Here is a 20,210-nt window from a genome sequence, read left to right as displayed (position 1 = left end):
GGATAATGGTATCAGCTCTTCAAGCTTGAAATCTAATTTTTAGCCCCACAATCAACCCAATATCACCAAGCTGGCACATTCAACGCTACAGTACTGTTCTCCTATCCATCCATCTGTTTATTCATCAAATGAGAGGGAAATATATGAACATCCACGCGGGCAGCTACACTATGAGCTCTACAAGCAAAGACATCAGACAACATTCAAATGGAACCCATAGTGCACGGGCTGCCTTTGCAAATCCACAATAACTGTTGTTCAGAAGAGTGCCGTGTCTCCTTGTGAATGGGACAATGGTAAGCAGGAAACGCCTCCATGTGCGTAATTGTGTGTGTGTGTGTGTGTGTGACCTTAGCAACTGTGGCCCACTGTCATCAGTCAGAGCATCGGACACTGAAATACCTCCATCAGGACCTCCAGCGTCTAGCTTGGCATTTAGATATTTGTCAACCTTTCTGTCATCTCAGGAACTTGGAATCAATCTCTTTCTTTTATTCTTTTCCCTACTAGAATTTTTTGGGGTTATACGCGATGATGGAAAATTAAAATGGTGAGGAAGAAAAAGCTGCTGGTGTTTGAGTAAGTATTACCCCCGTATGCGCTGGGTCTGTGTTGAGTGTTGAGCCCCTGATAGGAATTCAATACAATAACAATCATACAGCTATAACATCATAACGAGGGGCTTTAAAGGTATCTACGGCATGTATTCATGTGTTTCATATCTCCACATAATATTTTATATAAACAGTAGCAATCGATGTTAGATCACTACTGCAATAATGATTCATTTAATAGTTGCGTAAATTCCATAAAGAATTATATCGTAAGTGAGACCGTGTTAGAGTTTTGGTAAAATAACATGGAGCATTTTTTTCAGCCAGGCTCGAGCATCATACATTAATGATGAGATGGATGTACTAATTTCTCTCCTGGGTAGATATTGATTTCATCCCACCCAGGTATAATCTTGATCGATACTAAACTCTTCTCTCTGTGGAATTAACAAACAATCTAGATGTTTTGATGTTATATAAGGCAATTCTAAAAGAAAAAAAACAGAAAATTAGGGTGATGTATATGTGATATAAACTCTCATTTTTACGGGGGATTATGTGATACAACGCAGGCTCAAACTATTTTTCTGTTACCTTCCCCGTTGTGTCGATGCTTTTGTGTTAGCACAGGTGACAAAAGAGCTCCCATGTGTATTGTCAGTGTGTCTATGCATAGGCGCCCTTTGCATTGTACCATCCCATCTAGCATTCTCTTTCTCTTGGAATTCTTTTTTATTACTTAATTATTTTGCCTTCGACCTCTTAAGTGATCTGTTATTGTATTGTATTGTTTCTACCTGTGTTTTATTTTTCTAATAGAATTTGTGGAAGCATGATGTGGGATGGATAAACAACAACAAAACTCCACTGTAAGTTGTCTGAAAGGCTGTTATTATGTTCAGAAAGAGTTTTATTGTATGGAGCGGATATTACCGTTTACAGACCTTCAAAGAGGGTAATAATCCAGATATAATCTTCCTAAATTATAACAGATTTTCAACAAACAATTCAACAATTGCAGTGTTTAGAAAAATACGATTTAATGTATTTAAGTTTTAAAGGCACACTCCATCTGACGTCTCTTAATTATGATATGAAATAATTTACTCAACATTCCATTTTCACTCTGTGTGCAGATGGCCTCTAATGACCCCAACCTTCCTGACCCCTCTGGTGACCCCCAGCCTGGTGACCTCATTGAAATCTTCAGACCGGCCTATCAGCACTGGGCTCTCTACTTGGGAGATGGTTACATCATCAACTTAACTCCTCTGGGTCAGTATTAAACAAGACGTGACTTTACCAACATGATGACTCGGACACCCTTTAACTGTATGATGATAGTAGAAGAAGTAGGAAAAAGAGTAGTGTTTCAAATAACAGGCTTTTACCATTTCTTTACATTGTGGTATTTTGACTTATGTATATACTAACATTTTCTTCCATAAATTAGATTTAGTTGAGAGTCCCCTGGAAATTGGGTGTTACAGTAGAACATTAAATATTTGGGACTTATCAAAGTTGAAGTTTAAAAGCATCCTTAGTTTTACGCTCAGAAACACAACATTAGCCTGAAAACTGCACTTTGCGTCGGACTCAAGGCGTTTTTTGTACTAAGTGGATAATTTTGGCTTTCACACTTTAGGCATTAACACTGCAGATCAGTTTTGATGAAATTATTCAAACCAATGCAGATCCTAAATAGCTTTGGGATCTACTGGTGTTCTTCGTAAACCTACAAGATTCAAGGACAAAGTTCTCCCTCAATGTTCCCTTTTGGTATATATGTGTGATCCCATTGAGGCTCTGCTCCTCCTATCCAGACGAGAACCAGGCAGCCCCCATGTCCAGTGTGAAGTCTGTCTTTAGCAGGAAGGCGGTGGTGCGCATGCAGCTGCTGAAGGAGGTGGTGGGAAACGACTCGTACTGCGTCAACAACAAGTACGACCACAACCACACGCCCCTGCCCGTCTCCGAAATCATTCAGCGAGCACAAGTCCTCATTGGCCAGGAGGTGTCCTACGACCTGCTGGGGAGCAACTGCGAGCACTTTGTCACTCTTCTGCGCTACGGGGAAGGAGTTTCCGAGCAGGTCTCTCGCTGTTTGTTTTGCTTCCATCTTCTGTGCCATCAGGGCGAAATATTATCTTTGTACTCAACATAAGCTGCCACAGGGACTGATGATGACATGTCGGCAAAGTCATAATTTCACCTGTGAAGAGGACAAGTCATTTAAAGGACAAAAGCTGTCTTTAAGTAAACCTTATTATTTTTTTTTATTTTCTTTTACTATTTTTATGTGTATATTTCAATTTTGTCATTGTGGATGCCCGATTGTGTAATATAGTGCGATGCTATTTTACTCATTTTTTCCCCCAAAGTCAACTCTTTAGTTTTATGCCTTTGAAAAAACTAGATGAACCGAATACCAGTGGGCCAGTCTTGACTAGTTAGATTTAGGAAAAAAGTTTAGAGTTGTTTAAAGTTATTGCTACAGCCTGGGTGGACATTAAAAAGGCACTCAGACCAAACTAAATGTGTTAGTGTTGCTCACACCCATAACCTTGAAAGGTTTCTTAAGATTGTTTACTCGCTCTCTATGCTATGTTAAATATGTGTTAAAGGAATGAATTGCATTTAATTAAATAAGTTTCCAATTGCTTATGTAAACCTCTCAAAAATGTTTTCTGTTCATTGCTGAGTATATTGCAAAAACGTTTAAAACATTGAACATAGGCAGTCTTTATCCTTGTATAAATGGTTGAGATTGCGGTAATCCTTAGTCCACCTCCTCTTGTCCTCCTTGTCTCCTCAGGCTACACGGGCCATTGGGGCCATTAGTTTGGTGACGGCTGCCGCCAGTGCCTTTTCTGTCCTGGGACTGATCAACACACGATCCAGAAAGAAGCCTTTTTGACAGCTGTGTTCTTCACTGAAGGGTTGTTGCCCCCATCATTCATGCAGCTGTGATTGAGACTAAATAAAAACTTAATAAAGATGATTTATAAAAGTGAAAATGATGTGTTACTTGTTCATAAACTGGCCTCATATTGGTTACACCATTGGATTCCGACAGTTTTTTTTCACCAAATAGTAATAAATATAAAGTTTAAAGTGTTAAATCGATGATATCATTTAAATGGTTTTTTTAATCTTTATTTTTCAATTAAACGTTACTTCTATCCGGTCATGCAGACAGTTCTATTTATATACTTTCAGGTATCTCACTGAGACTCATTCTGCCACCTGAATGCAAAGGGGTTGATTCTGTTTGGCTGGAAAACAGTTCACCATAAAGTACGGCATCACACAAAGCAACATTGGACACCGTTTCTGAGGACACACGTTCTTGGAGGGGTTGTTATTTTCGTAATTCGGATTTTCAATGAGTATATCAACAAAAACCTGTTTTATTTATATTCATCATCACTATTTTTTTGAGCAGTTTCGTTGTTAAACGTCTCTGATCCACAGTAAGAACAGCAGGTGTCAGCAACGTCCTACAACCACAGAGAAACAAATCAGAGGACGAAGAAGAAACAACACCACGTGCAGTATGACGTCAAATGTGTGCGCCGAGAAAGACACACGTGTTGTTTTCATGGACGCTTGATTCAAGTGTGATTTTTCTGTCAGCGTGTAAAGTAAAAAACATCAACCAACATGGGGAAGAAACTCAAAGTTGGAAAAACCAGGAGGGATAAATTCTACCATTTGGCGAAAGAAACAGGTAGAGTGTCACTCCTAGAACAGTTAACGTTACTAGTACTCTGGAGACAACTAAGGAGTAGATGTTAGCATAATTAGCAGGGTTGCTAGCTAACGTTAACTCAAATAAAGGCGTGCTGTGTGCCATCTGTCTGCCAACGTTACACTTTTGTCTTTTTCAGGTTATCGCTCTCGTTCTTCCTTCAAACTCATCCAGCTCAACCGTAAATTTCAGTTTCTGCAGAAAGCCAGAGCTTTGGTCGACCTGTGTGCTGCTCCCGGTGGATGGTGAGCTCCCTGTCAACACACGATTAGTTAGATTCTAATAACTAGGTTAACTTTATCTGTACCTGAGCAACAGTCCCATGTATGAAGTTAGCCAAATCAGTAGCGCCCAAACTGTAGAGACAAAGAGGACATTCTATCTCGTCAATGTACTATTATGTATAGACAATTAGACGCTATTGTTACGTACCTCATCTGTAATAAAGTTTTGTCGGTTTGAAAATTGTGTTCAACGTTCCAATATGTATTTAACGTTAGAGTTGTTCATGGTAGCAACAAATGCCCCCTTTGGACTGGTGGTGTAAGCCCAGCAAGAGTCATCAAACCACCGTACAATTATCTTAAAAGCTTTTCCCTTTTAATATTTCCCAGTGTAATGCGATGACTGCGGAGGTCCCACGTGTGGCTACGTATTTCAATGCTCTGCCCAGGAATACTCTAATGTATGTTGAATGTAGTTGTTGGAAGAAAACACCAATGACTCTAAATCCTCTTTCAGGTTGCAAGTGGCATCCAATTTTATGCCTGTATCAAGTCTCATTATTGGTGAGTTGATGTAATCAATATGATTAACTGGTAAAAAATTGTTATGCCTCCACTCCAATTGGTGGTCTGGCAAAGCCTTATTTTGAGGTGTAATCTTAATTTTGCTTGCTGGGATGTTGAGAGAATAGAGACTTTTTTTTAAAATGGAGTTTATTCCTATCAGGTGTTGACCTGGTGCCCATCAGGCCCATACCCAACGTGGTGACTCTGCAAGAAGACATCACTGATGACAAATGCAGAACGGTGAGCTGCTGAAATGCACGTCACTGACGGAAAACACAACAAACGGCTGTCCTGGGTGTGGTCCTGCATATACTCATAAAAGGAATAACTAATGTAGTTTGGCAAAAAAACATGAAACTGGATGGTTCTTTACTGGCATTAGACACCTGCACTGTTTATCAAAATATCACAATGCTCTAAAATAATAAACTCTAGATACGTTTTCATCATGGATTTCCTAAGTGTGATACTTTTCTATTTCATATGCAGGCTATACGAAAGGAACTGCAAACATGGAAGGTCGACGTTGTGCTAAATGATGGAGCACCAAACGTGGGAGCCAACTGGCAACATGATGCCTTCACACAAGGTCGGTGCCACTTAAGCAACAGTTTCAAGACATTTTAAGTCGCACATCTTTAGAAATCCTCATTTTCAGATAGTTATCGGCATATTCTGATTGAAATCCACATTACAAAACAGTCTCGTTCTTATTAATAATAATATATTGTATAACATAGCATAGCAAGTAATTTGTAATTTGTTTGTTAATAGAGCTATGTATCTAAATATATTAGTACAAAAAAAGGACAATTGGTTAATGTTCCTTCCATTATTTCACACCAACCTGTCATATATGTATTGAACATAATGTCTCAAAATCTCACTTTTCTCCCTATTTCATCTTCAGCTCATTTGACCCTCATGGCCCTGAAATTGGCCTGCGAGTTTCTGGCCAAAGGTGGAACTTTCGTCACCAAGGTCTTCCGTTCCAAAGACTACCAGCCACTGCTCTGGATCTTCCAGCAGTTCTTCAAGAAAGTGCAGGCTACCAAGCCACAGGCGTCTAGGAATGAGTCCGCCGAGATCTTTGTCGTCTGTCAGGGTCAGTGGCAGCTAGAAATAAGAAATTCTTCTATACTTCAGCAATAACGTCTGAACCTAAATACAAAATATTTCTTTTTTTTAACAGGTTTTCTTGCCCCCGATAAAATCGACACCAAGTTTTTTGACCCCAAACATGCGTTCAAAGAGGTGGAGGTGCAGGCCAAAACCGTGAGGGAGCTGATTCCCGTCAGGAAGCCAAAGGCATGTACGCTGTATGAGATGGTGCACCACTTGATGATTACCAAATAGTCAATAGTCAACCAATAGTTTACCAAATAATTTCAACCCATTAACAACATCAAGACCATCTTTCCCATGATTTCATGTAGGGTCCTGAATAGGTGTTTTTCAGTATTGCATTCTTCACTGAATAAACTGCTCCTCTTCTGTTCCAGGCGGAGGGATACAAAGATGGTGATCTCACACTCCACTACAGTTTCCCAGTTATGTCCTTTCTGAAAGCAGAAAATGCCATAGACTTCCTGGACAAAGCCAGTGAGGTGAGATCTCTGTATTACTTTACCTTGTCCAAGACGGATCCTGGCAGAACTCATTGTCTGCCATTTTATAGAAAATCTTGTTTTATATGCTGTAAATTAAAGCTGTAGATGAAATATGTTTATTATCCTGGACCCGTTATTGTGAATTAACCTCAACAGAAGATAATGTACATGACTGAGAAGAGACAGACTGTTTTTCCATTCTCACTCGGTTTTCTTCACTCAGATCACCTTTGACAACGCAGAATTGGAGTGTCACCCGGCCACCAGTGATGAGATAAAGAACTGTTGTCGTGACATCAAAGTCTTGGGCCGCAAAGAGCTCCGGTAAGTCAGTTATCCAGTGCTGTTTTTTTTTGTATAGAAATAAAAGAATGAGTATAAATGAGTCAACCTTGCATGTGTGTTTTTTTTTTCCTCCAAACTTGCAGCATGCTGCTGACCTGGAGGACTAGGCTGAGGAAGTTCCTGGCCAAAAAACGGAAAGGAGATGCCGAACAGCGCGACCCGGAGATCAAGTAAAGGCGTTGCGGCATATTTACAAAAAACATTGAAATATTTTGTCTGCCAGAACGACATAATCTAAAAAAAATCTCTCTGCTTTATTTTAGCTTAAGTTCTGATGAAGATAAGGCGGACTCCGATGGAGAACCAGATAAGAAGAAGAAGGAGGAGGTGGAAGAAGAAGAGGACGACGAGGAAGAAATGGAGAAGAGACTGGCAGAGATGAAAGCTGAAGAGTTGGCTGAGCTCAGACGGTATGACACAAGTTCAGGATTACTATTTTTTTGTGTCATTTTTGGTGAATATCTACTAAGTTGCTACAGATGTCATAGGCTGGTTTGCGAATCAAAAAAGATTCCAAACTAATGCTGAATGAACCTGCAGCACGATTGATGGTTGCCTGTCATGTAGCAAATATGAAGTTTTAAGATTTCTTTAGAAAATGGAGTTTGTACAACTGTCTTGCTCCAACAGGAAGAAAAAGAAGCTGCTAAAGGAGCGGAGGAAGCTGAGGGAGAGGGTGGAGCTTAAGATGGACCTGCCTGGCGTCTCAATAGCTGATTCCTACGACTCCTCCATGTTCTCCCTCAGCACCATAAAGAAGCAAAAGGTGAAAACAACAAAGACAGACAGATACACAACGAACATAACCACAAGGATGAAAACCTCCCTTTTCGGCTCGGTTGGCAAAAGTCAATTCTATTTTTCTATTTGGTGATATACGTTGTCGTTGTCTGTCTGCTTGTGGTTTTGGTTCTGATGTTTTGACACCCAGTGTCAAAACAGTGAATTTCAAATAATAATTCAGTTCTCCTATCCTATTGTCCCCAATGCTAATTGGATGCTACTTTTCTAACCACCTCCCTCCATCAGGCTCTGGTGGATTTATCCAAAGGGGACATGCAGTTGGCGGACAACCTGCCGGAAGAATATGACGACCTCCACCTGTCGTCTGGGGAAGAGGATGACGAGGCGGATGAAATGTCCCTGGCCTCTGATTTAGATGATGATGAGCTAGATGAGGTGGAGCACAACAAGAGAGAGCTGGAGACAAAGGCACCAAAGAAGTAATTAAAGTATATATGCAAGAAATGTAGCGTATCACTTGAAATTCTGTTCCTGCAATGTTTTGCTTTTCACAGAAAAAAACACAATATTAAATTAATGATCAATAATCCTTTGTGTGGTTTCAGAGTCGGAGTCAAGTTTGCTGAAGAGGAGGAGGAGGAGGATGAAGGGCAGGATAGTGGCTTGCTGGTGGAACTGGAGGGAAAGGATGAGAAGAAGGAACGTGAGACCAACATTTGGTTCAGCAAGGTTCGTCCACTCGTGCTTCCATAACATAATAAATGTGTACGTAGCAAACAATGGTGATGTTGACAGTCCTAACTGTTGTATCAGGATTTTGTACCGGGCTTTTCCCCCACAAGTTCTGCACCTACAAATGACTTCCTAGCTTAGTGACTTATGACCTTTGACCCTGCCATCCTTTTGTTTTGTAGGGTATATTCTCTGAGATCGGCCTAGAAGGAGATGCAGAGCTTGAGCTCCAACAGGCCGAGCTGCTTCTGAACAAACAAACCAGTAATACTCTCCCCTGTTTCTCATTCATATGTTCACACTTGATCATCAGACAATGGACATGAATCAAATTTAGAATATTTGTAGTTCTCCTAAATCTGCAACTGACAAAATAATGAATGTTTTGGCTCTATTTTGAAAAAGGTAGAAAGAGGAAAGCTGATGAAAAGGAGGAGGAGGCGGAGGAGGAGGGGGAGGAAGAAGAGAAGAATGCGTGGCTAGAGGAGGAAAAAGCAGCACCTTTAAAGGGAGCTGAGGGGGAGAGTGACGGTGACTCCGATGACAGCAGCGACGATGAGAAGTAAAAACGTCATTTCCTGTGTTTGTCTTGAGTGTTTTCTGTTAAAAAATATCAATTAAGGGATCCACATTTATAACTAAACAAAGTAAATCATGACATATGTTGCTGCTTGTTCCAGGGAGATTACCAAGATGAAGCAGGCCTCTGAAGGGACTTTGGGGGTGTCGGAAGAGTTCAAGGAAGGTGCCTTCCAGGTTGTTCCTGTAGAGAGCACCAGTGAGTATATGACCCAACAGAAGCGGGCACAAGCTTAAAACAAAGATTATTAAATATCTATATACACAACTAAATAGTTACAGCCACTACAAGTGGAACAACTCGCAATGTGTTTGTTGCTCCGAAATGTTTTCTTATGACTTTGTCTGTGGTTTCAGGTAAGAAAGCCCGGATCCTGGATGCAGAGGGCCTGGCCCTGGGCTGTCATATTGCTACGTCTAAGAAGAGAACCAGGGACCTGATCGATGGCTCCTTCCACAGGTCTGTGTGTGTCTTTTATTGTGTTGCACTTCCATGCACGTCCTCATTCAAACCGGATCAAATTGTCTCAGGAAACTGGAACTGCCCGTATTGCTAAAGGCTGATATGAATTGAATTACACATACACACTGGGTGATTTGTTCTTTCATTACACTGAATGTGGCTCTGTAATTTAATTGTTTAGTAAATCCGCCTGCTGCTGGTGCAACACAAATAAAAAAAATCGATTTACACGTTATATCAGAAAAAATAAGCTTAAATGCCATAACACAGCAAACAAACCTCAAAGAACTAGCGACCATGAAGGCCGACTGTTGCTTGAGTACTTGCCCAAAGGTAGCACTTTAACACATCGCAACGACACACAAGCAACCCATATATGATACGGAGACTCAGTGGCATTAAGACTTTGCCGGCGTCTTTATTGGAGTTGAGTGCCTAGAAAACATAGTGTTAATATCTTAAAATAAATATTGTCCTCCCTAACACCACACTCATTTTGAAAACATTGTTTCTTCTTACTAGTCAAATCTGTGAACAAGGTGATGCCTGCATTAACAACCATGGATATATCCGACATCGATGTACACATATTTTGAAAGCATTACACTATTGAAAGATATCTGTACAGCGAGCTGATTGCATGCTCCTGCAGGTTTGCTAGCTCCGAGCAGCAGTGGGACATACCGGAGTGGTTCCTGAACGACGAACTGAAACACCGGAGGAAGCCGGTGCCGGTCACCAAGGAGATGGTGGAAGAGTTCAAACAAAAATGGAAGGAGATCGATGCCAGACCCATCAAGCGTGTTGCTGAGGCCAAGGCCAGGAAGAAGAGGAGGGTAAGATGGGGCAACAGTTGATGAAATCATTACAGGGGCTCGATCAAATATGGAGACGACACCCATCCAAAACCTTTTGTAGTTATGGGAACTTGATGAAGATCTTAATTTGTCATTTTCTCTGACATTTCCAGATGCTGAAGAAGATGGATCAGGCCAAGAAGAAGGCTGAAGCAGTCGTCAACACAGTGGACAGCTCTGAGAGGGAGAAAATGGCTCAGCTGAAGAGGTATGGCATCACATCTAAAGGCTTGTAACTCGAAAACTGACTCCATGAAACTAAATGCATAGACAAAATGTATCATTTGAACCATTCTGTCCTTTTGTTCCCATCCTGTCAGTATCTACAAGAAAGCAGGCCTGGGAAAGGAGAAAAGAGAAGTGACATATCTCGTGTCTAAGAAGGGAGCTGGCAAGAAAGTGAGGCGGCCCGCCGGCGTTACGGGGACCTTCAAGGTGGTGGACGGTCGCATGAAGAAGGACTTGCGCGGGATGGAGAGGAAAGCGCAACGTGCTAAAGGGGGCAAAGGAAAAGGCGGCAAGGGAAGAGGACAGGCAAAGGGTGGCAGAGGAGGGATGAAGGGTGGTAAAGGGCGGAAAGGAAAATAAATTTAAACCCTTAGTGCTCTCAGTCTTGCCTTTCTATTTGTTAAACATTGCCTGACCTCATGTTGCAGGTCAGGGGTTTTGGAGCTTTTTGAGCTGAGATGACTCACAAAGGCTCCTCCATCATGTAGAGAGGTTAAAATGTCATGGCATCATTTGCATGATGCCCTCCCTCCTTTTGCTGAGATGTGTTCTGTGGTATTTAAAGGCCGGTGTCCTCGCATGTCTTTCTGAAGATGTACATCATTTGTCTTGAACTCTGGGAACAAAGTGGTTTCACTCAACGGCTTAACTGTAAAGGACCGAAACTCAAGTACAACCTACTAAATGGGTTCATAAGAAATGTTGCTATTAATGTAAATATTCTATACGCATTTTTGCAATAAAAGTTTTGTTGAATCTTTAATTCAGTGTTGCCTGTGATTGGAGAAAGCAAACACTTTCTGAAAGATTTTAATAGTTCATAAAGCTTTGTGCTGGTAGTAACTAATCCGCATCAGTTGAATGACAAATTACACAGTATACAAGTTGCGTTAGTCTCTCTCTCTCTGTAAAAGAATACTGTATGAAGCTGATCAACTTAAAGTACAATGTGTTTTAGCGCGTAGATGTAGCAGATGTCACTGCACAGACAAACCGCTAAAAGGAGTCCCCCATGAGTGTTCTGGTTAGTATGGATGTCCTTGAGCAAAGCAATACTTTGTCAACTCATTGACTTATCAATTTGTTGATTCAATCCTCAGACCGGCACAACAGTTTTCCCCACAGGGAATCGAGCAAAAGCCCCACTTGAAATGAAAAGTACAGAAAAAATAACTACTCATATTTGAATTCGAACTTAAACGTTTTCGACTTTAATGATGCAGGTCTTCTCATTCTCACTGAGAATTTTAGATTGCTCCACTGTATGCTATTGTTAATTTCCACAAAGTTCTAAAAGTATATTTATATATATTTTTCCAAAACTAAATTTGAGATTTTATAACATAATAGGTGTGTGAGATTACAAGGAGTTTGGCTCAGCTTCGCTGGCCACACTCGAAGTGAGTTCTGCTCATGCGCAGCATATCGCCGCAAAAACGACTCTTCCCGTGAGCCTTAGCGATAGACGCGTCGTTATATCCTGTACATTGCTTGTACTGGAAGCGGTTGTCTTGAGAGGTAAACTGTGAGTGTTTACATATCGGGTGGTTGGGTCGCTAAGTCAAGTTTTTAAACTAACTCACCCGTATTATCGCAGCTCCGCTCATCAAAGAGTCGTTGACGTGAACTTTGAGCCCGCGGGTCTGAAGTTAGCATACAGCGTTAGCACGTTTAGCGCCTTATCGTTATTTATAAAGCGCTATCGTTATTTATAAAGAGCCCTCCACCCACATTGCTCCTCGCTTTTCACTTTCGCTTGGTCTTCCTGGTTGTAGCTGACGTTACGCCTTTGAGCGCTGGACGGGTGTTTTTGGCCGAGCAACCTCCTCTCCTAGCCGGTATGCTCCTCATTCTCCTGGTGTTCAGCCTGTCTCTGGCTTCCACGGCACAAGAAGTGGACGAAGACGACTGGATAGACCCTCACGATATGCTCCACTACGATGCCACCACCAAAACCATGCGGAAGCCCGCCGAGGTAGGAACGCCACACACGTCCAGTTTATGCCTCAACGACGGCGCTGTATGCTCGTGAGCCAGCGTAAAGTTTTCTCGAGAACATATCTGATTTGTAACTATTAATGTTTTATTGGACGTATGCCTTTTTAGACTGCCAACTATGACAACGTCCCAACCAAGAGAAGAGCGTACAATCAGGAATCCAACCAAGTGGACCTGACGACATGTCGGTCTGAAGTGGCGGATCTCCAGAGAAAGGTTCGATTACAGCTTTTCCCGGAAGGAGGAAGTGTAGTCACACATAGTTACTGTCAGATTTCAACCAGTAATCTTGTCTTTTTATTGAGTTCATCATAAAAGATAAGTTTATTGACAGAGTAATAGTAGAGGTAACACAGCGTCTTAAATCAATTGAATACAATAGCAATGAGAATTTGCTTTCATTGCTCGGCCTGTTGGAAAAGTTTCCAACAGACCGAGCATAAATCGATTGTTTACATTTCTGTCAAGTCCTTTTGATACCTCAATGGAAGCTTTTTGTGAATGATAGAGAGAGATATGTGTCGACCGTGCATGGTATGGTATATCAATTAAAAAAAATAAATGAAAAATAAAACCAAAAACACATTTTGCGGTGATTGCTTAATGAAATGAGTCTCCATGCACACATTGTTACCATTGATTAGTCAGACTGGCTAAAACGGCCAGGATTAAAAAAAATGCATTCCTTTTTTTATATGAGATGCTGTGTTAAGACACTGACAAGGTCATATGAATGAGGAGACTGTGGCACGCCACCCCTGGCTTTGGTACATACCATCTGCCGTTTTCGATGCTGGCGTCATTCGATGAAAACTGCTGATGAAACTGCTGAAACTGCCGCTCACCGGAGACACACACACAGCTGAGATTGAACTGAGATTGTGTGTTTATTTCCATGGTGGATAGCAGAAAGAATAACCGTCTTAACGGAGACAACTGAGATAAGCTACGGCCCTTTCCAACATTTATGAAGGAGACTCGAATTAACTGGTCGGGCGAGTAAAGTGTGGCGAGAATTTGCTTCGCTTTTGGTGTGAACGCATCATTAGGAATAAGATATTATCTGGCATTTGCTTTAGTAATTACTTGCCTGAAACTTTGAGAACCAGCTTCTAAAACCTATTCCTGCTGTGGTGTACACCCTATTCAGTTAAGCATGTGTGCGATGGCCCGAGCCAGCGGCGGCACCACACAAGGAGTCGAAAATAACCCAGCGCTATCACTCGCTGACGTTGAGAAACTGCTTGCTGGTTAACACTGGAGACCACGGTAGCTGTCTGAAGGACAATTAACTGCTGGAGTTTGAGTTCGACGACTTCGAGAACCGATCACAGCGGTGCAATATTTGTATTACGGGCATACCTGAGGGAGCGGAGGGCACCCGCCCAACTTCCTTCCTTGAATCCTTCAAATTATTCGGTGCGGACGCCTTTCCCCGTCGTTTTGCCGTGGACTGAACGCACAGGGTGGGCATCCAGAAGAGACCGCACGGCGCGCCTTGGCCCTTCGTAGCCTGCATCACTACCAGACGAAGCAGCGTATAATGCAGCTGGCCCGAGGGAAAGGTTCTGCAAATTCGTATTTATGCCGACTACAGTGCTCAGGTGGCTGAAAAGCGAGCTACTTTCTCCCCTGTCAAAACCGCACTGAGGAAAGCAGCGTACGTGATATATCCTTTGTTTTTGCCCTCTTGCTGGAGGACATTTTGTCCCTCTTGACCTAATCCCTTGCTAATAATTATTTTATAACTATGCAACTTCTCATTTGATCGATTAATGCACTTATTTGATCTTATGTCTACATCTCCGCCACCTGAATGCATCTGAATGTAAAAGTTCCATAGCCTATAACTCTACATTAGGTGGGTAGGGTCAAGAAGGATGGTTTTAAATTTCAATCTGTGATTTCCCTTAGACATGTGTACTTTTTATTCCCTGGTGGGATGAAAACTGAAATTAGTAAAACATTTTTACAAAAAAAGTTTTGGGAGATTTTTGGTCCACAGACAATCAGAGGGGAAGAAGACCCTCCAGGGCAGGAAGTGAAATTAACCGAGGGACACGAGAGGGAGGAACAGGAAATTAACTCAAACCATGACACGAGGAGAATTTAATTAATAGTACATATAATGTCCTAAAAAACGTTACTCATCTGACAGCGATCATATAATACAGCGGCAGTGTTTTCGCTAGGTTTTTAGGGGGCGGCGTGTAGTAGTCGTGCAAACAGATGTATTGTGGGTGTTTTTCAGGGGGTGGGCGCCCCCTGATCTAATGCAAGGGAAAACACTTGAGTGGTGTAATTAAACAATGAACAGTTGATCAGCTGTCCCATACCTCAAATTTCATTGAAGTTGCTTGAAAATTAGGATTTGAGGGAAAGATGTTTCATTTTTTAAATTCTTCGATTTGTTTGTCCTCCTCAATTTCCCATGGGTGCGACTGTTAGGGTTTCGGAAAGCTCTCGAGGGAGGCCTCACTCCTTTGTTCTCGTCCCGGCCGGAAACGAGGACACGAATGAGTCAATTCGTTTAAATTCAAAAATCAAAAAGTATTTAATAACTAAACAACGTTATAAGGAATGCAATTACAAAGTGAAATACTAAGCGAACAGTGGAATATTTCGCGAAATAGAGAATCCTCTGAGCAAGTCTAAAGTGACTTTTCAAGGCGGCTGCAGGTCAGATTCTACCAGTCCTTTCCCCCGCCATGGTCCTTTGAAAACTCTTGAGGTGTGTCTTCCTTGGTGCATTTGATTGTCATTGACCTCTTCTCCAAAGGGTCACCTCCTCCATTGTCCCTTCCACGTCGAGGTGTGAAAATGCAGCTGTAACCTGAAACCTCCCTGTACTATCTGTCCCTCACATTCCAATGCACTCAATGTAGATACAGTTAGCTTTATGCCCCAATGAGTGAATTTACCAAAGCATACATCGTTTAAGTCTTCATCTTATAACTAGTACACTTTCATTACAACAACCCATCATTAATGATCACCGTTCATCACACTTCATCATAAGATCTAAGACAGTTCATGTGGTTCAATTTTCAAGACATTTGCCTCAGTCGGCTGCCTCGCATTAAGTTGTTCATTTATTACCTGACAGGAGAAAAAACTCCCAAAAAACCCTCTTTGGGGATGAAATTGGAAGAAATCCATAAAGAACGGCAATTGGCATCCGTCCCCAGGTTTTAACATCACATTGTGACAGAATGTTAATGTGTACAGTGTTTATATGATTTAAATGACTATGAATTGTGTTTGATTGAAATTGCATTCACTTCCTCTAACATGTTAATGTCATAACTAATATCTAACATCACAGAAACTATAATTCTAACACTAAACATTATTACACGTACTATAATTTCCTGACTAGGGGTGCACTTCTGGCTTAAATCCCTAACACGACCAAGACTCCAAGCCAAGAAAGGAATTGATAAGGCACAAAATCATGGAAATGAGACCGACCCTATACAGCAAAGGTTAAAAACTCCCTCCAAATCTGTCAAGTATCCCAAATATTTTGCTTTTCTTTGATTCAGATTGAAGAACTTAAGAAGGAAATCCGACTCATCTCACAGCAGCCTACCTGCAATCCAGTGTTCAAACGATTCCTTACCAGACTCCGTAAAGATCTACAAAGACTTGGTTTGGTAGGTGGGCATTTCATATGTATTATGTGGCATTGAATGTCTTTACAAATCTTCCGTGCGTTTTAATGTACCTTTCTGGCATCACGACACAACCTATATTTAACTGCTACCTTTCTCCTTTCTACCTCAGCCCAGTGACCCCTTTGATGTCTTCTATGATGCTAAAATCAGAGTCTCCACAAATACCATGGCAGAGATTCAGTCACTGCTGGATGGCGAAGACAGTTTGAGAACAGGGGCTCTTGACAATGCCATCAGTCAGATACTCGTCGATCTCAAACCGCATGACTACGAGACCTGGAAGTGGCGTTTTGAAGACACTTTTGACGTGGAGCTTGACACACTATTAAAAGTAAGGTCATTCGTTAAGCGAAATCTTTGTTTTGGAAGAAAATTATCCATTATCTCACAAGGAAATTTGCTCTTGGTGTCACTTCTGATTATTATTATTATTACGTTGATTCAAAACTACAATATATTTGACTGCAAACTGCATTTTCATTCACTTAATTTCAAGTAATTATCTAGACAATTTATTTTGAATGTGTTTATTACCAGTCAACTGATGAATTAGCTGACTAATAGTGGCAACTATAATAATTTGTCTTTTAGTCAAGTTGTACTCTGTCTGTTTGTTTTCCAGATGGGACTGCTTGTTCTGATTATAGTGGCCATCGTGTGCACCCAGCTGTGGTCAAGAGTGTCCTGGTTCATGCAGCTCAGCAGACTGTTTTATGCTTCTTTCTTCATCAGTATTATCTGGAACTGGCTATATCTCTACAAGGTGAAGCGCTTTTGCGAATTGGCTCTTATTTAGGTGTCATTAAGTTAGTCTTTTTTTTGACATAAGTTTGTGATGCGTTCTTTTTTTCTCATTTTTTTTCAGATTGCCTTTGCTGAGCACCAAAGCAACATGGCAAAGATGGATGGGGTTTATGAAAAATGCACGGGAGTGAAGAAAATTGACTGGAGTGATAGCTTGAAAGGTTAGGACCATTATAGGTTTGCACTAAAGATATTATTTAGCTGCTTTCTTACCCCTCTACTGTCTTTGGGCATCTTCTTGCAGAGTGGTTCAGAAGCAGCTGGACTCTTCAAGGCGACCCTTGTAAGAAATATTATGAACTCCTCTTGGTCAACCCGATTCTGCTGGTTCCTCCAACCAAGGTATGTTGTAAGTTTCTGATGATAGTGAATAAAATGTGTTCTTTATTGAGAAAATGGAATGAAACATTTGCCAAATGGATGTGTTCCCATTCGACATCGTCGTAAACCATACTATCTAAGATTCATATCAGATTTGAATGTCTGCACGAATTTGGGAACGGTGCATGCAAAGTGACCCTCAAACATCCCTCTTTGTTTAGGCGTTCGCAGTTACCATGACAACGATGATAACGGAGCCGCTGAAGCACATTGGACAGGGGATCAGTGAGTTCCTGGTTGCACTTCTCAAAGATCTACCATTTACCCTGCAGATTCCAGTTCTCTTCACTATCGTGCTTGCTATTGTGGTAAGGACCCATTGGGAAATAACTTTGTTACAGATGAAAGACATCAGGTAACGTGTCCTTACACTCCCCTACAGGTTTGCATGTATGGCGGTGTGCAGGCGGCCTTCCAGCATGGCATCGCTGCACCTTTTCGTCGACCCCGAGGCGACCCCCCTCCTCCGCAGCTGGAGCGACCGCAGCCCAGGGTCCAGGAGGTCCTGGCCGGGGACAACTTGGCAGGAGGGGACGCACCGCTGCAAGCCCCAATGCATCAAGCAGTTGAAGACAGACCGCACGGGAACCAGGTCCGTCAGAGGCAGCCCGACCCGACCGTGGAGTCGCTAGGCAGAGCCGAGCCCCCTCACGGTGGGGACGAGACGGATGCCGAGCAGCAGGAGGCGGACCCAAATCTCTCCGCTGAGTCAAATTCAGAAAACTTCCATGAGATAGAAGGGGAAAGTGCTATCGGTGTTGCTGCTGAAACAACCATATCCAAGACGAAAGCAACTGAATCAGACTCTTTGCCTTCAAAGAAAAGACCACTGATAGGGAATGAATTGCTTTCTCCAAATAAAGTTGTCAAAGACAGTGCAGCAACTCAGCCAGCAGGACGGCAGCAGTCTTCCGCTAATGTTCAGGTAAGGTGTTTTTTTATCTACATAAAACTATATCAAATTAATCTCAATAATATTCAGCATAATACCGACAAACGTGACGTGATTTAACATTTAAATTACACTGTTTGTTTTAATGTTTCAGCTTTGCACATCAACATAAATAGGTAAATAAGTATTTTAATAACTAGATACAAAACATATTTTGAGGGAGTTTGCAGTTTTGTATTTTTGTCATTGTCTTGTGCTTGTTAATGTCCGTAACCCATGGATAGATTTTATCGCTTTATGTGCATATTTTTTTGCTGCCACACCATACTTGTCACCATAGCACCAATTATAAGTGCAGTGTATTTGAACTGGGATGCAACGGCATACTGTGGTTTCAACCTCATGGTCCCCAAAATCTCACAAAATGACTGTTTGATTAAAATTGTTTTTTGCCACTGCATCATTGTTCTCTGGAACCAGACATATTTTCTTTTTCCTCTCATGAGTCGACACCCGTGGCTATAAATGGGACATTTGTGAACAACCTAACATATTTAGTGCGCTCTTAAATTTTTTTTTTAAGAATAGATTTAGCTGATGTGTTTCTATTGCCATGTGAAGGGTTGTAGCAGCAAAGGAAATATATTCTTCTTCCTAAAATCTAAAGAAAGTTAATATAATTTCAGAATTTTTATAGACTTATGTTTTGATGGTTGAAATGTCTCCTAAATGTAAAATGATTTGGTTCGTGCATATATTATTTGCTACTAGGACACTTGTTTATGAACCATGTAAGGATTTTTGTTTCATATATTTTTGTATGTTAACTCCCTCACTGCAGGATCTGTACTCCGTGGAAGACAGCACCTCATATGTCTCGCTGCCACCTGTTGAAACTGTTGGAGTACCAGTTCAGGAAACATCGGCAGCTTCATCAGTCAATTCTGGAAATTAAACGTGATCGGAGTTTGGTGCTTCTTGCTGGACTTTACAGGCGGTGAGGCCAAGAAGGGGGGATGTCCTTGACTGAAATGTACATTGTGTATGTACGTTTTGAAGTGTTTGCCGACTTAACCTCATTGCCGTTCAATTGAAAATCCCTCGTCAGCAACAATGTTTGGTATATCTAGTTATAAAAATTGGAGGAAATTAGATGTTAACACTATTCGTCGATTCAGTGTTACAGTGTGCATTACCCAGGGATGGAAATCATTCTCTTAAAAACATTTGATCATTCAACTGTAATGATGCAAGTAAATATAATTGTGATGAACATAATAAAAATATTTATTTTTTTTAAATAAAAAGACATTTCTTTGCAGTTCTTTTTTCTAATCATTATTTTTGTGATCAACTGCCTGTATATAATTGGCTCAATAAATAGCAATGCCGAAGTAAATTTGGCTTCTTGCATTAATTTTATATTGGAAGATTTAAATTGCTTATGCAAATCATAACAGGATTGCTGTCAGTATGCTTCTGCACAGTGGAGGATATTGTAATATGCAATTCAGACATCAATGTTTGTTACAAAATGTCTTAAATCAATAATCCTTCTGTACTTCGTGTACATGTAATTATGTAATAAGTTTACCTGTGTATGTATATATTTTTAAAAGATCTTATTTTATAAATATATCAAATATATATGTAATATAAATATATTTTCACAATGTATATTCATGAAATATATATAAATGTATATTCTTATATAAATGTCAATGTTATAAACATTTGGAATAAAAGATTTGTGGTGTCGGCACATTCTTAGCAGCGTGTTGTCATTTATTTTGCCGCGGACGCA

The 20,210-nt window shown here is 41.0% G+C and overlaps 3 protein-coding genes across 6 annotated transcripts; all 3 read left to right on the top strand.

Annotated features, from left to right (window-relative positions):
• The first annotated feature begins 364 nt into the window (after positions 1-364).
• plaat1 (phospholipase A and acyltransferase 1) lies at positions 365-3,571 on the top strand. Of its 3 annotated transcripts, XM_040184499.2 has the most exons (5): positions 365-579; positions 1,374-1,423; positions 1,691-1,829; positions 2,378-2,646; positions 3,370-3,571. In XM_040184499.2, exons 2-5 carry the CDS (start codon positions 1,397-1,399, stop codon positions 3,469-3,471), a joined length of 537 nt encoding a protein of 178 aa, XP_040040433.1. In that variant the 5' UTR covers positions 365-579; positions 1,374-1,396; the 3' UTR covers positions 3,472-3,571. The 3 variants fall into 3 exon arrangements, with proteins under 3 accessions (XP_040040433.1, XP_040040434.1, XP_077964494.1); XM_040184500.2 differs by lacking the exon at positions 1,374-1,423 and having other exon boundaries at positions 371-579; XM_078108368.1 differs by lacking the exon at positions 365-579 and having other exon boundaries at positions 1,373-1,423.
• A 339-nt stretch (positions 3,572-3,910) lies between these two features.
• Positions 3,911-11,417, top strand: ftsj3 (FtsJ RNA 2'-O-methyltransferase 3). The gene is made up of 21 exons (XM_040184426.2): positions 3,911-4,284; positions 4,445-4,550; positions 5,047-5,093; positions 5,257-5,336; positions 5,586-5,685; positions 6,007-6,201; positions 6,289-6,404; positions 6,599-6,703; positions 6,930-7,030; positions 7,135-7,221; positions 7,315-7,461; positions 7,682-7,817; positions 8,081-8,274; positions 8,401-8,524; positions 8,710-8,791; positions 8,933-9,089; positions 9,208-9,305; positions 9,464-9,566; positions 10,222-10,405; positions 10,540-10,634; positions 10,747-11,417. The coding sequence occupies exons 1-21, from the start codon at positions 4,218-4,220 to the stop codon at positions 11,012-11,014; spliced, it is 2,592 nt and encodes an 863-aa protein (XP_040040360.2). The 5' UTR covers positions 3,911-4,217; the 3' UTR covers positions 11,015-11,417.
• Positions 11,418-11,730: 313 nt separating this feature from the next.
• Positions 11,731-20,168, top strand: clcc1 (chloride channel CLIC-like 1). Of its 2 annotated transcripts, XM_040184447.2 has the most exons (11): positions 11,731-12,629; positions 12,761-12,868; positions 16,198-16,308; positions 16,439-16,660; positions 16,952-17,092; positions 17,195-17,294; positions 17,378-17,475; positions 17,676-17,822; positions 17,897-18,439; positions 18,561-18,582; positions 19,248-20,168. In XM_040184447.2, the coding sequence occupies exons 1-10, from the start codon at positions 12,495-12,497 to the stop codon at positions 18,576-18,578; spliced, it is 1,623 nt and encodes a 540-aa protein (XP_040040381.2). In that variant the 5' UTR covers positions 11,731-12,494; the 3' UTR covers positions 18,579-18,582; positions 19,248-20,168. The 2 variants fall into 2 exon arrangements, with proteins under 2 accessions (XP_040040381.2, XP_040040380.2); XM_040184446.2 differs by lacking the exon at positions 18,561-18,582.
• Positions 20,169-20,210: the final 42 nt, after the last annotated feature.

The sequence above is a fragment of the Gasterosteus aculeatus genome, chromosome 8 (genome assembly GCF_964276395.1).
Source record: "Gasterosteus aculeatus chromosome 8, fGasAcu3.hap1.1, whole genome shotgun sequence".
NCBI lineage: Eukaryota > Metazoa > Chordata > Actinopteri > Perciformes > Gasterosteidae > Gasterosteus > Gasterosteus aculeatus.
The sequence above is the reverse complement of the archived record's forward strand: the minus strand, read 5'-3'. Positions and strand labels throughout refer to the sequence as shown.

What these genes read in the sequence shown, in the direction of transcription:
- plaat1 (XM_040184499.2), top strand. Translation starts at nt 1,397, where the DNA reads ATGGATAAACAACAACAAAACTCCACT. An exon ending in CATCAACTTAACTCCTCTGG is followed by an intron (nt 1,830 to 2,377) that starts GTCAGTATTAAA and finishes CCTCCTATCCAG; the next exon opens with ACGAGAACCAGGCAGCCCCC. An exon ending in GGGAAGGAGTTTCCGAGCAG is followed by an intron (nt 2,647 to 3,369) that starts GTCTCTCGCTGT and finishes TTGTCTCCTCAG; the next exon opens with GCTACACGGGCCATTGGGGC.
- ftsj3 (XM_040184426.2), top strand. Translation starts at nt 4,218, where the DNA reads ATGGGGAAGAAACTCAAAGTTGGAAAAACCAGGAGGGATAAATTCTAC. An exon ending in CAGCGCGACCCGGAGATCAA is followed by an intron (nt 7,222 to 7,314) that starts GTAAAGGCGTTG and finishes GCTTTATTTTAG; the next exon opens with CTTAAGTTCTGATGAAGATA. An exon ending in AAAATGGCTCAGCTGAAGAG is followed by an intron (nt 10,635 to 10,746) that starts GTATGGCATCAC and finishes CCATCCTGTCAG; the next exon opens with TATCTACAAGAAAGCAGGCC.
- clcc1 (XM_040184446.2), top strand. Translation starts at nt 12,495, where the DNA reads ATGCTCCTCATTCTCCTGGTGTTCAGCCTGTCTCTGGCTTCCACGGCA. An exon ending in ACTGGCTATATCTCTACAAG is followed by an intron (nt 17,093 to 17,194) that starts GTGAAGCGCTTT and finishes ATTTTTTTTCAG; the next exon opens with ATTGCCTTTGCTGAGCACCA. An exon ending in AGTCTTCCGCTAATGTTCAG is followed by an intron (nt 18,440 to 19,247) that starts GTAAGGTGTTTT and finishes CCCTCACTGCAG; the next exon opens with GATCTGTACTCCGTGGAAGA.